We start from the raw sequence: 20,392 nt of genomic DNA on the forward strand, positions 1-20,392 counted from the left end.
TCCCTGATGTGACGAAGAAATGAAAATTTGCCACAAGCGCAGATCGCTTGCCAAACAACGATTGTGTACCAAATTTCGAAATCTTTTTCCACTTTCTGCACAGCTTAAATGTGCAAATTTTGACACCTTGCCGCTCCTGCTCGGTTCCTTTCGAACTTTCTATACGTGTTATAGAAAACATTTCATTGTTTTTGCTCACAATGAATTGAAACTTGAATCGAAAATTATGGATGTCCGATTTTTTAGATTAATCGATTAATCAGTAATCGAATATTTTTCCGTGCTAATCGATTAGTGCGATTAATCGGCCACTATTAATCGATTATCTCGACAATTTGGCAACAAAAGAAGAGATTGATAATAACAATTAGAGTTCATAGCAGATACGAGTACTTTCAAAAAATTCTTTTTTTTTCTTCGTAGAAGTCGAATTAGTTCTGCTATGTACATGATACTCATTTGAATACGATTAATGATATAAGTTTATCACGAACTCCCACCAATTTAAACAAAAAGATTAGCTCAAGCTTGGTCCCAACAATCTGAAGTTAAACCAGTGTCAAATACTGATGATAGAGAAACTCTTCAACTTACTAATGTTAGGTATAGTGCTCTTCATAAACTAAATGGTTTACATTTACTGATTACTGGTGAACTATCGAAATGAGTGAGTCGCAGAAGCAAGAAGTGGATCTCCAGCCAAGTACGGTTTGCCGATGGTTCATATAGCACAACAACTTAAATCACGTGGTTGTGTATGACCGCATTAAAATGAATATATAGATGCTAAAAAAGGTATGGCTACATGATGCGGAATTGCGTACTTGCGTAACGGCATATACTTGGAGAATCTGCTTTTCAGATATTCTCAATAGTGTCTTCGTGGCGAGAAGACAAGCGGCTGGATCGATTTTTTTTCTACCTGAGTATGTAATACAAAAATCACGGCGGTACCATTACAAAAAGGCAGTCTTTTCACATATTAACGACAAATTAAAACGTGTCAGTTCAGTGATAATATAGCACAGTACCAAAAATCATGCTCCAAAGCCGCTAGAGTAAACTTGTCTATGGAAATCAAATCCAACTCACAATCTGTAATCTCGCAGCTGGATCAAAAACGGTTACAAAATTGTAGCTGCTATTCGGGCAGTAACAACAACGACAAAAACTATCACAGAATCAGTCGCAACCTTCAACGAGTAAACTAATACCAACGAAAACGGTTTCATACTCGTGTCACGTAAATGTAAGAATCAAGGAATAACATCCGCTTTAATTGTATGCTATTAACGATGAAAACATGAACGCATATGACAACAAAAGTCTTATTAGGGACTCCCAAGAAACACTTGGAAATCGGACGACCAGTCACTAAGATTCGTTTTTTATAATTTTTATTTTCTATGCCTGGAAATATGGAAAAGACCCTCGGCTCCGTTGAGCTAACGCATTGAGTTATATTCTCCTAAGGTATTTTTAAAGTAATCATTTTAAGTAAAATTATTCGATTTCCATAGCCAATCAACGATTAATCGAATCGTAATCGGATTGTTGGATTGACGTTAGAATTGGTCCAATACAATTCTGGTCATGCTGTGCCTCGTTTCCTACCGCTACTATCATTTGCGCTTTAAACGTCACATGGGATAAAGTGCAATGTACGAATCCGAGCAACTGATCCATTGTTACCCACATGCTAAAGAGTTATGAACAATTGAGTGCTTCCATTTTTAGAGCATAGTCTTCAGAATGATTCTATACTAATTCTAAGTTGGGGGTCCTAAAAACCCGGCGCCCCTGGCCCTGGCCCAGTGTGTCCATGCGTAAAGACGATACTGACATGAAGGTCGAAAAGTTGAATCATATTATTGAGATATATGCAAGAGAAACATGGCGGCCTTTTACATTGTTTTCGTTTGGCTTAAGGATGCAGCCAAAAGAGATTATAACTACTAGAGGGAGCATAGTGCTAGTGTCTCCCTGTATTCACGGACTGAAACATGGAGTCTCGCTCTAGCATATTGTATCCCATTACTTTGACATGTGTGTACCCGTGGAATATGTGTCAAACTAATGCGTCTACACGCAACCATAAAATAACCTACAGAATAAGTTCTTTTAACTTAAATTTAGGTACTTTTGAGCTGTGCGTCGCTTTCGCACTTATTAGTGTTGTCAAAAACAAAACGAGAGATTCGACTCAATCGAGGTCTTCCGTGCAGTAAGGTACTTTTGAATTGTTTGGGGTATACTCAAAATTAGGTAAATTCAACTTAAATTTAAGTAAATTGAACTCAAGGTTGAGTTATTATTTTTACCGTAGTTAAATGGAAACTACCTTCAACACGGTTTACCTAATTTTGCCTTCCTGCACGATACCACGAGATTGAGTCAAAAGTACTGAATTTTAGGTAGTTTTTCGGTGGCGTGTAGTATATGTAAGAGCGAGATGATAAATTATCAGTGTTAGCAGCGACATGCGACCTCTAGTACACATAACAACACTTTAAGATGTACATCATATGTGGCAATGTACGACCTTTTAAATCTGAGTATAAGTATAGCAAAGATACATATCTAGCCAAACATGTCAAATGGTCCTAAGTGTAAATGACAGTTTCTCATTGTTTACTTTCTCGTTCGCTAATAACTAAGCCATTTATACGTTTGTTCCTTAACTCTTAGCATAATATGCTAGTCGAAATCAAAATGTTTCGATATATCCTGAAACAATATTGAAAAGTTTTATGATGCCGCCGTAATCATCGAAAGAGAAAGTAAACAAAGAGAGGCTCTCATTTGCACTTAGGACCATTTGACATGTTTGTCGAAATATGATCAAATAAGGCCATTTCAAGCCAAATCTTTCAAATTCACAATTAGAACAAAAAGTTAAGCTGAACGATGAGAATTTTTTAACTTTTTCAAAACAAATTCAAATGCAAACTACATAATTTCGATTCAATATAGCAATGCAGAGCAGAAATAGGCAAAAGATTATTTTAAATCTCGAAAAACAAAGTTCTAGCATGCGTCAAAATTGTTTTTGGTGGTGAATAGAAACAGCAGTTTTCGTATTGGCGCATGCTTGGATATTCTTATATATAAGAATTTTTATACTAGTTGGCTAATTCCGCTACAGAATGATGCTATTAAAAGTTGTTTACGATCATTACGAAGGCATAAAAAAGTAACATAACTTCATTAATCTAATAATCGCTACGAGAATAACGCAACAATTACATTAGCGTGCCAAAGCTTACTGGCGGTAGATTAGCTTTCATTAACGTGTATGCGTCCGCATCCAAAAGACGGCTAGCAGTCGAACATTTTGTTTCCTATTCAGCCCTGTGGTTACTTGTTCATTCCATTTTCACAATGTAACCCGCGAATCTAGCAGGAATGTACGTACTGCTCTGTTTTCCAGAATCAGATGCGACAACGAACTCATAAATTTGTCGCCGCCTGGTTTAATCGCTAATAAAGCCAGACTTCCAAACCAAACTCTAAAGGCTAGCTCTAGGTGCGGGGTGGGAGGTGGTACATTTTAGATCCGGCAGGCAATATGTTGCTATCATATTTAAATAGATGTGATAAATTGAGATTTAGTTTTACGATTATTCGAGGCAATAACAATAAATTACCCCGAATTTGCCGCTCAGCTTGCGGAATTAGAGTGCTTCCAGTTGACCAAGAACGGGTTCGCACCCGCATTTATCGACCCGTTATCAATGCGCTCTGCTTGAGCAAACGTTAACCAAGAACCAGCTATTAGGCAATAAATAATTAATTTTGGTCAGCCTGAAAATTGTTGATTGATTCGCGCTCTTTGTATGATGTCTTGTGTTGGTCAGTATACGGTTTCGGATCCCACTCAGACAAAGTGATTTTACATTGCCATTCAATAAAATTAACAGTCAAGGGGACGTCTATTCATCTGATATATGCGCTTATGCCAGGCTGTTAGTCATTGAACAGAAGCAGACAATGAATGGGAACAAGCATATAATAGGAATATATAAAGCGTCAATCAATCAGTCTGTGGCGGGTAACTCAAGAGACAAAGCTTTTTTTTTAAATTAATTAATTCTCATTGTTGTCGTTGTTAATCACTGTAAAACGCAACAAGGGTTTTCGTCATTATGCGCATACATTACCCAATTATTATTATTATTATTATTATTTACTGGACTCAGCATTCCCACAACCACACAAACCAAATCATTTCTGCTTTCACTTGATACTTTAGTACTCGGCTATCACTAAATACTCAAATACGACCTGGACATTACTTCAACCTTTGCTGAATCAACTTTCATTTAGTAGATAGATTCCTGCATTGAATTATGTATTTCAGATGACGCACAAAAATGCACTATGAGTAGTGTAGAACTATGCGCCTCCACCTGCACATTTTATTTTATGGAGTCGCACGGTGGTTTAGTGTGTTTACGGTACTTTAAGCCAAATAAAATATATTCAATGAATACTTATTTTAAATAAAACACAAATTATGTTTATTCATGAAATGATCCATGAATTCAAACAATGACTTAAGATAAGCTCCGACCAAAGAGCTGAATTTTATCTCTCGTCGACCTCGATCGTTGTTATTGCTCCTACTTTCTCTTCCTCCATTCGAGCGAGATGTTTGTATATAATTTAGTAAGAATGTGTAATGAACGGTATACCGTCACCGTTATCTTTGCTTTTCAGGCGACTTAGGACAACTGCTGCAGGGCGTTATGACGGAAGCCAAAGAACTTACCGCTGCGGAACGTTGCTCGCTGTTCCTGCTGGATAAACACACCGGGGAGCTGGTGTCAAAAGTGTTTGACGGTAATGAGGTGAGCTGCTCTTTTTTGTGTCATTTACTATTATTTTTAAGTTTGTCAAATGATGTTAGTGAACTTTTACTTCGTTGTTATAGGTATATACAAACTTCGTAAAAATTGATTACCTCTATCTCAATATCGTGACACAATTCGAAGTCTATCCCTGTAGAATAATTTTCTATTATCGTATAAATCCCCGCGGAACCAACCGTGCGGTATCATGTTATTCAAGGCAAATTTCGTGCAGTATGAAAAAAAATCGGATACTCCGAGTTTTCGTCACACTTCGCGCTTTGCATATAGTAAACAAAATCGTAACGATAACCATTTCTCGTCGCTTCAATTCAAACAGGCTACGAACATGTACATACACGAGCGAGCACGAGCATATAGTTTTAAATTAGGGTTATGTAGGTCAACCCCTTTTCAATATTGTATAGGCCAGTAATCGCAGAGAATTTGAATAGTTGCTTGTTTGCACCATTATTGGCTCACTGCTTCCGGTATTTTGATTAATTTCCTGATACTGGGAAAGCTGGGGTAGTTATAAACTGTTTAGTCATGCTTGAAAAAACAGTTTTCACGCTCTGTCGAAAGCTGAATTGCTTTCGTGGCAAATGAGTGTGGAAATTGTTGATGCTTTCGGTTTTTGCTCACATTTTTTAGATCTAATCCCAACTTCACATCGAGTAGCATTCCGATTTCTGCCTGAATTGGGCAACTTCATTTTTGCACATTCGCATCCTTAGCTGATGGTTGACGCTCGAACCGAACGACGTCTAATGGAATATAATATTCTGCAACCTTGACCCATGTGTCTGATTGAGCAAATAGATCTTATTTCCTTTTCCCCTTACAGGCGTCCAAAGAAATTCGAATAGAGAGTGGCAAGGGTATAGCTGGTTACGTCGCACAGACGGGAAAACTGCTGAACATACGGAACGCTTATCAGCATCCCCTGTTCTACAAAGGTGTCGATGAGTCAACAGGATTCAAAACGCGGTAAGTATCGATGGTTATCATAGAATGTCTGACGTTCTTACCGATAAATGCTCGTTTTTTTCCATAGGAATATTCTCTGCTTTCCCATTTGCGATGAAGAGGGTGTCATTGGAGTGGCACAACTTTGTAATAAGGTAAATAAAAATGTTTACTTTCCCTTACCACAGTATTGTAAGTTAATCATGCCAACTAGTAACCAAATATAATGGTTTAGGGTTACGTTAAAGAGCCTTGACAAAGTTAATCATGAATCTTTTGTGATCATTTTTTAGTATGCAACTTTGGCACACGCCTGGTGCTCTAATCTAACTTTTCGACGATGAAACAAAGAAACTTGTAGGCAGAGTTGGTATTTCCACTCTCTACTCATTTCAATAGTTTCCATTCAATTGCATGTTGTAAAAATTTGATGCCAAATATAATTTGTCTGTTTTTTCATTTCTTATAAAAAAAACGTGTAGAATTCGCTCAAACTTTCTAGATTATTTCCGAGGCCCAGAGGGCCGACCAATCGACTCAGCTCGACGATTTGGGACAATATCTGTGCGTGTATCTAACGGACAAACTCTCATTCGTGTTTCTTAGCAACCGCTGAACCGATCCTATCAAAACCAATTTCAAATGAAAGGCCTACCACCCAGACAGACCGCTATTGACCGAGTCTTATATACCAAACGCTCGACGATTTGGTACAATGTCTGTGTGTGTGTCTGCATGTGCCAGAGTGAGGGACTCTGAACAGAGAAGATAACTCTGAACCCTACTCCTCTAAATTCCACCAAGGAGTCCGACATTTGCCTGATCCTCCGGATTCTATTTGAAGTTACTATTTCGGGGAGAGGCGTGCTAATGCACTTCGCTTGATTCTAGCTGGTCGTGCTAGATTTTTCTGGTCTGTTAACCGCCATATCAGTTCAGAACGTCTAGTTGGATACCGTGGTCGATCCAGTGATTCCGGTTGGAGGGCGGCTTCCGGTTCACTGGTGCCCCGACGGCCCTATATTTATGGTTTGTTGCATTCGGTGGTACTCGGCGTAGTCCCCGACGGTGGAGCTAGCCTAGCTCGGCGAAGAGTTCCCCTGCGAAAGAATGTCTCCCGCAACCGTTGAAGGGCGCGTTATTCTTGATTCGATGCAGTCCGGCAAAATTCCGAGGTCAGTCCAGAGATTCCGGGTGGACGATTGCGTCCGGTCCACTGGTGCCCCGACGATTCAAGTCGACGATTCGCTACGGACTACTCGGAATAGTCCCCGACGGTGGATCTTTCCTACTCCGACGAAGAGTTCTCCGGCTGTGGAAGATCTATAAGTGGAAGATCTTCCGATACCGATGCTACCCGGGCAGATGCCGAGGTCGGTCCTGCGATTCTGGGTGCAGGATGACTTCCAGTTCACAGACGCCCGACGACATTGCTACTTCCTGATCTACTCAAACTAGTCACCGGCGGTGGGCCTAGCCTACTCCGACGAAGAAATTTTCCGACGTTGAAGTTTCTCTCGGTGCTGGTCGATTAGGTGCCGAGGTCAGTCCTGCGATTCTGGGGGGAAGATGGCTTCCAGTTCATTGGTGCCCCGACGACTATTTGCCGGTGCTACTTCCCAATCTACTCGGACCATTCGTAACCCAACTTTGTACCGGGAAACAAGTGCTTTTTGTTCTCTCCGGTGTGGTTTAGTTTTTTCGGTGGTACGAAGGTGCTTGCTGTGGCAGAGGCTGCAGTAAAGCATTACTAATAAACAGTCCCGCGAGTGATAATTGTTACCTGCGATATCAGTTAAAGTAGTGCAGTGAAGTGCGTTACTAAACATTTTTCTTGCCTGAAAGACGTTGTTTAGACGAGCTATATCAGCTCTACTGTGTGAAGGTCACGCGGGTGACGGATAAAACAAACGAAGGATTAATTCACCTACCAGCTCGTCAGGAACCAACTGGTGAAGTGTTTCGTTTTTTACTTTTCTTATCGATTTTTTTCTTTTTATTGCTTTTGATTTTTTATTTTGATTTAAGTTAAACAGTGCGGTCGAGCGTGTTGCTCCCGCAACAAAATGGAACAAACAGAAGGATCACCCTCCGAAGAGGAATGTTATGAAGAAGAAGAACGTATATCTGATACTGAGACAGATAATGTTATGGTCGATCCACTTCCCCCAATGTCTCACAGGCCCCCCGAGTCAAGGTTTACCAGGATGGATCCGCTGGTCCTTGGGTGGTATACTTTCGGCCCAAAAATAAACCGTTAAACAGCATAACTGTTGCACGGGAGCTGACAAAACGTTACTCGGCCGTAACCGAGATTAAAAAGGTTCAGTCAAATAAACTGCGCGTAGTCGTTACTGACTTGAAACAGGCCAATGATATCGTTAGCAATAGCCTCTTTACGCTGGAGTATCGCGTCTACATCCCTTCTCGTGATGTGGAGATCGACGGTGTGGTAAGTGATGCGGGTCTAACTGTCGATGATCTGATGAATGATGGGGCTGGCCGCTTTAAGGACCCTAACCTTCAATCGGTTAAGATTTTGGAGTGCAAGCAATTGCACTCAAAGTCCATCGAAGATGGTAATTACTATCCATCAGACTCGTTTCGCGTAACCTTCGCCGGATCTGCACTTCCGAGCTACGTTCAAGTGGGAGGAGCTCGTCTACCTGTACGCCTGTTTGTACCGCGGGTCATGAATTGTTCCAATTGCAAGCAGCTAGGTCACACAGCCACCTACTGTAGCAACAAGCAACGGTGCGGTAAATGTGGGGAACGCCATGCGGATGATACTTGCAGTAGCCTCGCTGAGAAGTGTGTTTACTGTGGGGAGAATCCGCATGCACTTTTGACATGCCCAACGTACAAACTTCGCGCGGATAAACTGAAGCGATCCGCCAAAGATCGCTCCAGACGCTCTTACGCAGAAATGCTTAAAAGAGCTGTTCCACTTATCTCCGAAAACCCATTCGCTCTCTTGCCAACTGACGATAACGCCTCTAACGACCCTTGCGAGGGGCATTCTTTGGCTCCGCTTGGAAACTCTAGGAAAAGACCTAATCAAAACTCACCTGAACTTCCTCGTAAGGGTCCTAGGTTGTCCCAAACAAGGGTACAAAATAAAAATAATTCATCAACTGGAAGTGCTGGTACAAATCCGAAGATAATACCTCCTGGTTTTGGGAAATTGAGATACAACCAGGAGTTCCCAGCACTCCCCGGGGCACCAAAAATCCCAAGTGCTCCAATTTTACAGTCAGAAACTCAACCTAAAACGGGATTCCTTAAATTTTCTGACATTGTGGACTGGATATTCACAGCTTTCAACATTACCGATCCTATGAAAAGCTTGCTGGTTGCTATTCTACCAACAGTAAGAACATTTTTAAAACAGTTGACTGAACAATGGCCCCTCTTTACAGCGATCGTATCCTTCGATGGCTAACTTATTAGACGGAATCAGGGATCTGATCCCTGTTTTACAGTGGAACTGCAGAAGTATTATCCCCAAAATTGATTCATTAAAACACTTGCTAAATTACAATCATTGTGATGCATTTTCCCTATGTGAAACATGGCTAACTTCTAATATAAACCTCAACTTCCACGATTTTAACATTATCCGCTTGGATCGAGAAGACTCATATGGGGGGTAGGGATCAAAAAGTGCTACTCCTTCAATCGAATCAACCTCCCTTCGACGCCAGGCATTGAAGTTGTCGCTTGTCAAACAACAATCAAAGGCAAAGATCTTTGCATTGCTTCTATTTACATTCCTCCTAGGGCCATGATGGGATATCGAAGATTCTCCAACGTGATTGAACACCTTCCCTCGCCCCGCCTGCTTCTTGGAGACTTTAACTCTCACAGTGTGGGGTGGGGCTGTCTATACGACGATAATCGATCTTCGACAATTCAAGACCTTTGTGACAACTTCAATATGACAATTCTGAACACCGGGGAAATGACACGAATTCCTAGACCACCTGCGCAAGCAAGTGCACTGGACATATCTTTATGCTCGACATCACTACGGTTAGATTGCAAGTGGAAGGTAATATCTGATCCCCACGGTAGTGACCACTTACCAATTGTAATTGCAATCACCACTGGTTCAAGACCATCGACACCAATCAATGTTCCCTATGACCTCACACGAAACATTGATTGGAAGAGCTACGCTGCTGAGATATCCAAAAATATCGATTCAACACAGATACTTCCCCCGGAGGAAGAATATAAGTTTTTGTCCAACTCGATTCTCGATAGCGCGATTCAAACTCAGACGAAACGAGTACCCGACGTGAACACCCAAAAACGTTCTCCCAACCCGTGGTGGGACAAAGAGTGCTCAGACGTGTACGCGGAGAAAGCTGCCGCGTATAAAACCTTCCGGAACGACGGTTTAGTTGCTAGTTATCGAGTATACGCGATATTAGAAAAGCGAATGAAAAATTTAATGAAAGCTAAGAAACGCAGTTACTGGCGCCGGTTTGTCGACGGGTTAACAAGAGAAACATCGATGAGCACTCTTTGGGGCACGGCCCGACGTATGCGAAACCGAAACAGTACTAACGAGAGCGTGGAATATTCAAACCGTTGGATATTCGATTTCGCCAAGAAGGTTTGTCCGGATTCCGCCCCGGCACAGAAAATCTACCGCGCCGCGTCGCCTTACAATACCGCGAACGAAACACCTTTTACGATGGTGGAGTTCTCACTTGCTCTCTTATCATGTAACAATAAAGCCCCGGGGCCAGATAGAATTAAATTCAACTTATTGAAGAATCTGCCAGACTCTGCCAAAAGACGCTTGTTGAATTTATTTAATAGGTTTCTTGAGGGTAACATTGTCCCACATGACTGGAGACAGGTGAGGGTCATCGCCATCCAAAAACCAGGAAAACCAGCCTCCGACCACAATTCGTATCGTCCAATTGCAATGCTGTCCTGTATCCGGAAGTTGTTCGAGAAAATGATCCTGTTTCGGCTCGACAATTGGGTCGAAACAAATGGCTTACTGTCAGATACACAATTTGGCTTCCGCAAAGGCAAAGGGACGAACGATTGCCTTGCGTTGCTCTCAACAGAAATTCAAATGGCATATGCTAACAAAGAGCAGATGGCATCAGTATTCTTGGATATTAAGGGGGCTTTCGATTCAGTTTCGATCAACATTCTTTATGAGAAGTTGCACCAGCATAGTCTTTCGCCAATTTTAAATAACTTTTTGCTAAACCTGTTGTCTGAAAAACAAATGCATTTCTCGCATGGCGATTTATCGACATCACGATTTAGCTACATGGGCCTTCCCCAGGGCTCATGTCTAAGCCCTCTCCTCTACAATTTTTACGTGAATGACATTGACGAATGTCTTGTCAATTCCTGCACGCTAAGGCAGCTTGCAAATGACGGTGTGGTCTCTATTACAGGTCCTAAAGCCGTCGACTTGCAAGGACCACTGCAAGATACCTTGGACAATTTGTCTGCATGGGCTCTCCAACTGGGTATCGAGTTCTCCACGGAGAAAACTGAGCTAGTCGTATTTTCTAGAAAGCGTGAACCAGCGCAACTACAGCTTCAATTAATGGATCAAACTATTGCTCAGGCTTCAACATTCAAATATCTCGGGGTATGGTTCGACTCTAAAGGTACCTGGGGATGTCACATTAGGTATCTGAAACAGAAGTGCCAACAAAGGATCAACTTTTTCCGTACAATAACTGGAACATGGTGGGGTGCCCATCCAGGAGACCTAATCAGGTTGTACCAAACAACGATATTATCAGTGTTGGAGTACGGATGTTTCTGCTTTCGCTCCGCTGCGAACATACACTTCATCAAACTGGAGCGAATCCAGTATCGTTGCTTGCGTATTGCCTTGGGTTGCATGCACTCGACCCATACGATGAGTCTCGAAGTGCTGGCGGGCGTTCTTCCGCTGAAAAATCGATTCTGGGACCTCTCATATCGATTGCTCATTCGATGCGATATTCTGAACCCATTGGTGATTGCAAATTGCGAAAGGCTTGTCGAGCTTAATTCTCAGACCCGATTCATGTCCTTGTACTTCGATTACATGGCACAGAACATCAATTCATCTACATATAACGTCAACCGTACTCATCTCTTAGATACTTCTGATCCAACTGTATTTTTCGATACATCCATGAAGGAAGAGATTTATGGAATTCCGGATCATATTCGCCCACAAGTGGTCCCAAATATTTTCTATAACAAATACCATCAAGCAGGCATGGCAAAAGCACCGAACGGTGCTGCATGGTGGGCACTTCTACCAATAAACACGCCACCAAGAGCATTGAAGTTGGCACGCCGTACCGGTGCTCAACAGCAGACACCGGTCGGCGATACAAGGCACCGGTGTTGGTGCCAGCGTATGATATTTAACCACCGTGCTCGTTGCTTCGGCAAAGCACCGACCCGAGTGTTTCTGACTTCGGTAGGCACCGTAACCGAGGTGCATCTCACATCGGCAGGCACCGCAACCGAGGTGTTTCTGACATCGGCAGGCACCGTACCGAGTGTTTTTAAATTCGTAAAACACGGCAGCTTATATTTCGGTAGCGATTATCGCCGCGCTATTGCTGTCGCTTGGTAAGTGGCTCAAAGCAATTTGGTGCGTTCATATGCATGAACGAGCTTGGTACTTTGAAGAATCTGTAATGCACTTTACAGCAAGGAAGGATTAAGTAGCTATGCAAGTAGGAATTATAAATGGATAAATGAATGGATTTAAATTGGCGTTGGTACTGGAGTCGAATTGTACATCTTAGCCAACTCTTACATCAAACAACTTTAGGCCGAGTATTACGTTTGAAAACCATAACTGACCTTTATTCAGTATCAAAATTAAAAAGATTTTTCTTCACTTCGAAATTTAAAAATCGTCCGGTCATTTGTATTCTTTAAAAAAAAGAGAAAATTCTCTTCTAAAAACTAAAAAATTTAATATTGAGACTAACTATTTAACGATTAATAGCGATTGGATTGTAACCTCCACATTTGTATTACTAAAAGTATCATTGAAAGACTAAAGTGTCAAAGTTTTCCGCTACTTAGTACTAGATAGCTCAGTTTGAAAATTTTATTCAGGTATGGAAATACATATGCGCCTAAATTAAATTGAAAAGCAAATAGGAATGCGTTGTAGAAAAAATGTTGATTTTAAATATTTTTATTCGGTCAACACCTTTCATATGTTTTGTATAATTTTAAGACTTTTGACTCCAAATTGTTAAAATTATTATTACCGTTGCCAAATTTACACTAATAGAGGAAGTCAGAAGTGTTGCAAGTTCCCAGTTTGACGGTTGTATTTTTCATTTGTCTCAAAATGCTCAAAATAATGTCCCGTCATTATAAAATTAATAAAAATATGATTTCTGAAAAAGTAGTATAAGTCAAGGTCGTTAAGTATCCTGTAAAGTATTCTGCTTTAGTCATAACTTCAAAAAGAAATTATGTTTCCAGCCATCAGTCTGAAAAGTGAATATGTCACTGATTGAGAAAACATTTTAGTTTTTAACTCTAGGTAGCAAGATCATTATTTAAAATCTATGGAAATTCTCTTTTGTTTCCGCATAGGCAAAATCGAACATGAAATTGTAGTATTTTAGTAAAATTTCTAAAGTGGCGGCTTCAGCTAACATCAAATGACCTCATGAGTGCCGTGTATGAATTAAACAAAAACTTTAGGACCAATATTTTCAGTCTACCTTTCGAGAAAATGTGAGTGGATCCAACTAGATTGTATTGCAATTTTTAGAATTCAATGCAAATCAGACTAACTCCCGATTACATCTGATCCTATTTTGTCATTCTAATAAATTCAATCAAATATACTGTTCATTTGTCAAAATTTACAGTAAAAATAAAAAGAAACAACTTATCATATGATAATATGCAAGCGAATAAAGTCAACTCGCGTGAGAACATATCATTTACATACGCGTTTAAATTTCTATGACTTACACAAACTCAACACAATTTATACCGATGGTCTATTGACGAACCAAGCCAAATTCAGGTATCATTTCTTAAGAATGTTGTTAGCTTTTAGTTTTCACATACTCTTCAACTCATGTTTGCCATCTCCGACGGACTATAAAAAGTTATGTCGATGATAGATGCCCGACCGTATCAGCAAAAATCATCGCATATCCTTACATCGATCACTGTTTCCAGTACAGTTATACTCTCTATGACTGGTAAGTCTACTTACCCACTATACTGTGCAAGAATTGAAATCTCCTTAGACAGTCAAATGAAATTTTATGTACCTAAAATGCATGCAGAAATTAAATTTTGCCGATCAAATTGTAAAAAACCTATTTGAAGCTGGCTTTTTTATACTTTAAAGCAGAATAGATATAAAAAGGACAAGGTATCGGATCAATTATTACAAATGCAGAATGTAACAAAGTTTCGTATAATAAAAATTATCCAAATACTGTGAGATACTTGTGATTGATTGATCGAAAATTCGAAACGTGTGCCCCAAATGGCGGCAATAGGAATAGATTCAAATTGAGCTAAGCACCATACGTGCGTTATCCGTATAGATTGGGATCATAAAAAAATAAAAAGATGTTTATCGATGGCAAATTTCATATCTTTCGCTTTCAATTAGATATACATTTGCAAGCAGATAAAGAAATAGAATTTTCGTTGACTAGTATTTCCAAGAAGCAAAATTAAAAAAATCCACTATCCGCGATCTATACTTGCATCGACTTTGGATATTTTATAATTACATATCTAACTAAAAATCAAACTGCCGTGATTATAAAAGTATATTTGCTGTTCTTTTTTATTCCGTCGCACCGAAACATCTTTTTTTTTCTTTCTTTTTGTGCATATGCTAGCGGACTGAAACATTCTCGCTTTGATACGGGTGCAAAGTCAAAGAGTTTCCGAGGTGTTATCCGAAGTTGAAAGCTCTCGGCTCCGGTGCTTCAGAAATTTTAAAGCACCCGGCACGAGTGTTCTCCGAAGCATCGAAGCACCGGGTCGAAAGTATAACACCGCCACCGACACAGGTGCTTCATTTATCGTGTATCGGTGCTTCTCATCGAGCACTGGCTTGGGGTGCTCATTTCAATACACTCGGTTGCGGTGTTAAAATGCAGCACGCGGTGCCGTGGCGTGTTTGGACATGCCTGCCATCAAGTCGACTGCGCCAAAATGTTCTACACTGACGGATCAATTCTCGACGGGTCCACAGGCTTCGGTATCTTCAACGAAAATCTTGCTGCCTCATTCAAACTCAATGATCCTGCTTCAATTTACGTCGCAGAATTAGCTGCCATTCAGTATACTCTCGGGATCATTGACACCCTGCTCTCAGACCATTACTTCATCGTTTCGGATAGTCTCAGCTCCATTGAGGCCATCCGTGCGGCGAAGCCTGGAAAGCACTCACCGTATTTCCTGGGGAAAATACGGGAATATCTGAGTGCTTTATCTGAAAAATCTTACCAGATTACCTTGGTTTGGGTCCCGTCACATTGTTCTATTGCGGGCAATGAGAAGGCGGACTCTTTAGCCAAGGTGGACGCATTAGAAGGCGACACTTACGAAAGACCAATTTGCTTCAACGAATTTTTCAGTATCTCTCGTCAGAGGACGCTCGATAGTTGGCAAACCTCATGGAGCAATGGGCATCTGGGACGGTGGCTACATTCCATTATCCCGAAGGTATCAACGAATGCTTGTTTTAAGGGGTTGGATGTGAACCGGGACTTTATTCGTACGATGTCAAGGATCATGTCCAACCATTACTCGTTTGACGCGCATCTCCGTCATATAGGGCTTGCTGAAAATAATCATTGTGTTTGTGAGAACGGCTATCACGACATCGAGCATGTTGTTTGGCTGTGCGCAGAGTACTGTGTTGCCAGGTCCCAACTAATAGATTCCCTTCGGGCCCGAGGTAGATCACCCTATGTGCCAGTCCGGGACGTCCTGGCAAGCCGTGACCACCCCTATATTTTTCTTATCTATATCTTTTTGAAAACCATTGATGTCCAAGTTTAATACATTTTACCCTCTCTCATTCACAGTAGAATCTCACCAACCTATCCCTGTATCTACAATATGGCATTGCTTCACGAGTCTTCGGTGCACACTCTTCTTGATAACCGTCTATCCAGAACATGCATGACATACCGCACATGCAGATGATATAGAGTGCCAATAATTATCCGAAATATCGACAGGCTGGAAACTACAACACTACAACAAAGTGTGCATATCCGCCACAATGATCAATCAGCAAACGACGATGTCAATTACACAATATGTATCCCACTTCCTACCTTTTTCCTTTACTTACATAAGAGGGGAGCAAGCCGCCCCTAAATACGGCTTTCCCTTCCCCCACTAACATGTGACATGTAATATAAAAAAAATGAATTATCGGCCTCGTTAAGCTACAGCATTTGGGCCTAAATAAACGTATTTTAAGATAAAAAAAAATCTACTCGGACTAGTCCCTGGCGGTGGGCCTAGCCTACTCCAACGGAGAAATTTCCCGACGTTGAAATTTCTCTCGATGCTGGTCGATTAGTTGCCGAGGTCAATCCTGTGATTCCGGGGGGAGGATGACTTCCGGTTCTCAGGTGCCCCGACGACCTACCGTCGACGATACGTGCGCTCAGTCTAGTCCCCGGCGTTGGATCTAGCCTACTCCAGTCGCGCCCGGTGATCTACTTTATCTTTCTTCCTCAGACTGACTTGTCAAGTGCCATGGTCGGTCCGGCGTTTACAGTTGGAGTGTAGCTTCCAGTTTATCGGTGCCTCGACGACTCGAGGCCGCACATTCTTTGTGCAATATTGGTCATGTTAACGTCCTCGCCGATAATGGTTTTCATTTCGTTTTGTTCGTACTCGAATCGCGGGCATTCGGGCTCAGGCGTTTCCTCTGCATTACCGCACGCGATGGATAACGGCAAACTCGCGTGGCTGAACCTGTTCTGATACTTTTTAAAACAGCCATGATCAGACAAGAACTGCGTCATGTGGAAGTTGAACTCGCCGTGCGCTCTGTTCACCCACACCGACAGGCATGGAATTAGTCGATGGGTCCATTTACCATTTACAGCGTTATCCCACTGATGCTGCCACTTGATTAAGACGTCAGCTCGGGCTCGTTTACGGACTCCTCTCGTGCCTCAATTTCTATAACACTCGCTATCTTCTTTGAGTAGAAGGTTTGTGGGAATCGTTCTAGTTATTTGTATTTGTTTATTCAACTAGTACAGTCTTATTGAAAACTTAAAACTAATACACAGCATTCTAATTTTGCAATAAACATAAAGACAACAGTTATCACGTAGGCTGCCTCTGACGAGATAGCTCGGTATGCACTAGACGCCCGCATGGCCATCAGCCTGAACGTGCTGTTCAGCCGAGATGTGTTCCTCTTCATCTGCAGTGCCGTCACCCAAGCAGGTCTTGCGTATCTGAGCACCGATGTGGAGACACTCGCCAGTAGTCGCTTTTTACTGCTGCTGATCGCCGAATCGTTGGACATGATCCGAGATAGTGACGAGATCACTTTTACGGCAATCCCGCATGCGTGGTCGTGGGGCTATTGAAGCTTAGCCGGTTGTCTAACATCACCCCCAGTTGTGTATCTTCCCGCTTTGAGTTGATGATACACTCTTCGACCGAAATTCTTGCCAGCTACACTGCTTTTCGGTTGCTTATCAAAACCATCTCGGTTTTGTGGTGAGCTAACGTCAGCTTCTTCTCGCGCATCCAGTCTTCCACATGATTATCGCCTCCGTTGCGAGTAATTCTATTCGCCGATCACTAGGAGCACCACGTCGTTCGAAAAAACCAACAATCTTCACGTCCCTGGGGAGGCTCAGCTTCAGCACTCCGTCGTACATAGCATTCCAAAAAGTTGGGTCGAGAATGGGACCCTGTGGAACGCCCGCTGTTACGCGTACACTTCTTTGTCCGGCGTCAGTTTCGTAGATCAGTTGCCGGTTCTGGAAGTAGCACCTCAGAATCCTACAGAGGTAGTCGGGAACTCTCAGTCTGTGTAGCGAATCGGCGATTGCGACCCAGCTAACGCTGTTGAAAGTGTTATTTACATCCAGTGTAACCACTCCGCAGTAGCGGTTTTCTCTTCTCTTTTGCTTCTGCGCAGCCTCCATAGTTTCCACGACCGTTCGTATGGTATCCACGGTGGATCTACCTGTTAAAGATTACTCTTTCAAGCACCTTGCCGACTGTATCCAACAGGCATATCGTCCTGTATGCTGAAGAATCTGCAGGGGCTTGCCTGGCTTCGGCAACAGCACCAGCTTTTGTCGCTTCCAGATGTCGGGGAAGTCACCATCGTCGATGCACTTCTGCAACGCGTTCCTAAACATATCCGGGTTCGATAGGATTGCTGTTTTCAGAGCCACGTTGGGGATACCGTTTGGTCCCGGGGCCTTCTTGGTTCTCTAGGTTTTTGCCACCACCATCAGCTCCTCATTGGTTACCCGAGCTTCTTCGTAGTCATATTGATTTCCGTATGGTGTGCGTGGTCGGGCTGTTGGTTCATGCTGTGGAAATAGCGCTTCTACGATGACTCTCATACTCTCCAAGAATCTTACATTGGACGGTTGCCTCCAGACACAAGGCTTTCACTTTCACCGCTTCACCCATAGCTTTCTCGGTGAGCTCTTTATAAGTAGAACTGTTTGACTTCGGATCCTCCGGTGCGGATGAGCCTGATCTTCTTGACGTCTGAGCTCAGCTCCTTAAGTACCGGATACTCATTGCGCGCAGTACCTCCTCGGATGAGTCATCGTCAGCTTTGGCTATGAGGGTTTCACCTTTGTTTCGTCCCTTGAGAAGCTTTCGCTTTTCGGACCTATCCTTATTGTTCGCCTTCCGTTTTGTGCTACCGATGACTTCCCATTTGGTGTTTTTATCCAACTCGGCTCGGTAATTTCCCAACAGCTGTGTAGTCGGATAAGTTTAGAAACTGATATCTCAGTAGAGTGAGATTAGTTTGCTGATTTTTGGTGAAATATTTTCCGAGTTACAGCACTCAAATGTCACTTTTACTGAGATCTCAGCAAAAAATAATGTTTGCTGAATATCAGCTGTTGAGGTTTCGGCAAAAAAAGCTGAGATTCAGCAGAAAAAATTAAGTATGTGGTGGCTGCTTCGTTCGCTACGCGTACCACTACGCCGGCAGATTCCTTGTGTTTCTTGGAACCTCCTGGTCTCGCATCATCTGGAGAAGCTCTTGGCCTCTTCGGTGTAGAGGGAGACGTCCACTGGGGTTTACCTTTCGCCTCGTAAGTTTCCCTCACTTTCTGTGGTGCCACTGTTTGCCTTGTTTTCAAGGACTTCCGATTACTTCCGTTTTCTGATCCAAGATTCTCCATTATTTGACGGTTAATTCAAGGTTACCTTGTATCTTCAGGACCAGTGTCTTGATGTCCTTCGTCCACCAGTTTTTTAGCTACTGCTATACTCGGCAAGCTTGGTATTTTCAACCAGGCGCTCCCTTTCTGCTTTTGCTGCTTCTGTTGAAGCTGCGGCTGCTGGTGCTGTTGAGGCTGCTCCTTGTGTTGAAGCTGCGGTAGCTGTTGCTCCTGGTCGTGCTGTTGCTGCTTGGCTTTGCCGAATTGGTGTAAAATATAGTATAAGTAAAATATTATGATATTACTGTTTATGATACAATTTTAGTTCTCAGTTCTCAGTAACATTGAAAATTTGAGTAAACGCTATTGGAGAGTATGCACTTGAAATATATGCAATAATTGCTTTCGATTTTTTTTTGCGCCAGCATTAGATATATGTAGGAAGATTCGATTTTTTGCTACGTAATGTATTGATTGAAGAACTTAGGTACTTTATTAACAAAGCATTAGTAATAATTCGTTTGTCCGTCTATTTTTTTCGCTTAACCTTTTATTTAGTTCAGCCTTTGAGATTTCTCGCACTGATGGTACCCCATGCTGATTTGAGCGGTTCTCTGAGTCCTGACAGTGTCCCATGTAGTACGTGTTATCAAAAACTTCGCAAAATATTATATTGTACATATTCCTAACCGATATAATGTACAGAGAGTGATAAGAGTTAAAAGAAATGTCTATTTTCACCCTGATAGGTGGATTAAAAGTGTTTTTGCCTTTCTCATATAAAGAAAGGCTATGCAATCACTGTAAAAATCGACTTTTTAACCGAAGCCCGGAGGACCGAGTGTCATACACCATTCGATTCAGTTCGCCGAGATCGGCAAATGTCTGTGTGTGTATGTATGTGTGTGTGTCATTTAAACTCACACAATTTTCTCAGAGATGGCTGAACCGTGATATTCAAATGATGTAAAACATCCCACCATGATATTCAAATGATGTAAAACATATTAAAATTGATGTAACATTACTCTAATTTGCGGGTCTGGATCACTAATGATCAATCAAAGCAGCTTTGACCACATTGGCCACCTATGACGGTTCATGACGCCCCCGGGGAACCCGCCAAGTTCCTAAGCTAATATCACACCCATTCCCCAACGAATTCTCTACCGATTTTTA

The 20,392-nt window shown here is 41.9% G+C and overlaps 1 protein-coding gene across 12 annotated transcripts in view; it reads left to right on the plus strand.

Moving 5' to 3' along the window:
* The window catches only part of LOC131682172 (cGMP-dependent 3',5'-cyclic phosphodiesterase-like), a 157,831-nt gene that overhangs the window by 118,542 nt on the left and 18,897 nt on the right, over window positions 1–20,392 (plus strand). For all 12 annotated transcript variants that reach the window (XM_058963445.1, XM_058963442.1, XM_058963436.1 and 9 more), the window contains exons 7-9: window positions 4,720–4,850; window positions 5,698–5,840; window positions 5,908–5,974. In XM_058963445.1, coding sequence (XP_058819428.1) covers window positions 4,720–4,850; window positions 5,698–5,840; window positions 5,908–5,974 — 341 coding nt within the window. The remainder of the gene's footprint in view (window positions 1–4,719; window positions 4,851–5,697; window positions 5,841–5,907; window positions 5,975–20,392) is intronic.

The sequence above is a fragment of the Topomyia yanbarensis genome, chromosome 2, assembly GCF_030247195.1.
Source record: "Topomyia yanbarensis strain Yona2022 chromosome 2, ASM3024719v1, whole genome shotgun sequence".
Classification (NCBI taxonomy): domain Eukaryota; kingdom Metazoa; phylum Arthropoda; class Insecta; order Diptera; family Culicidae; genus Topomyia; species Topomyia yanbarensis.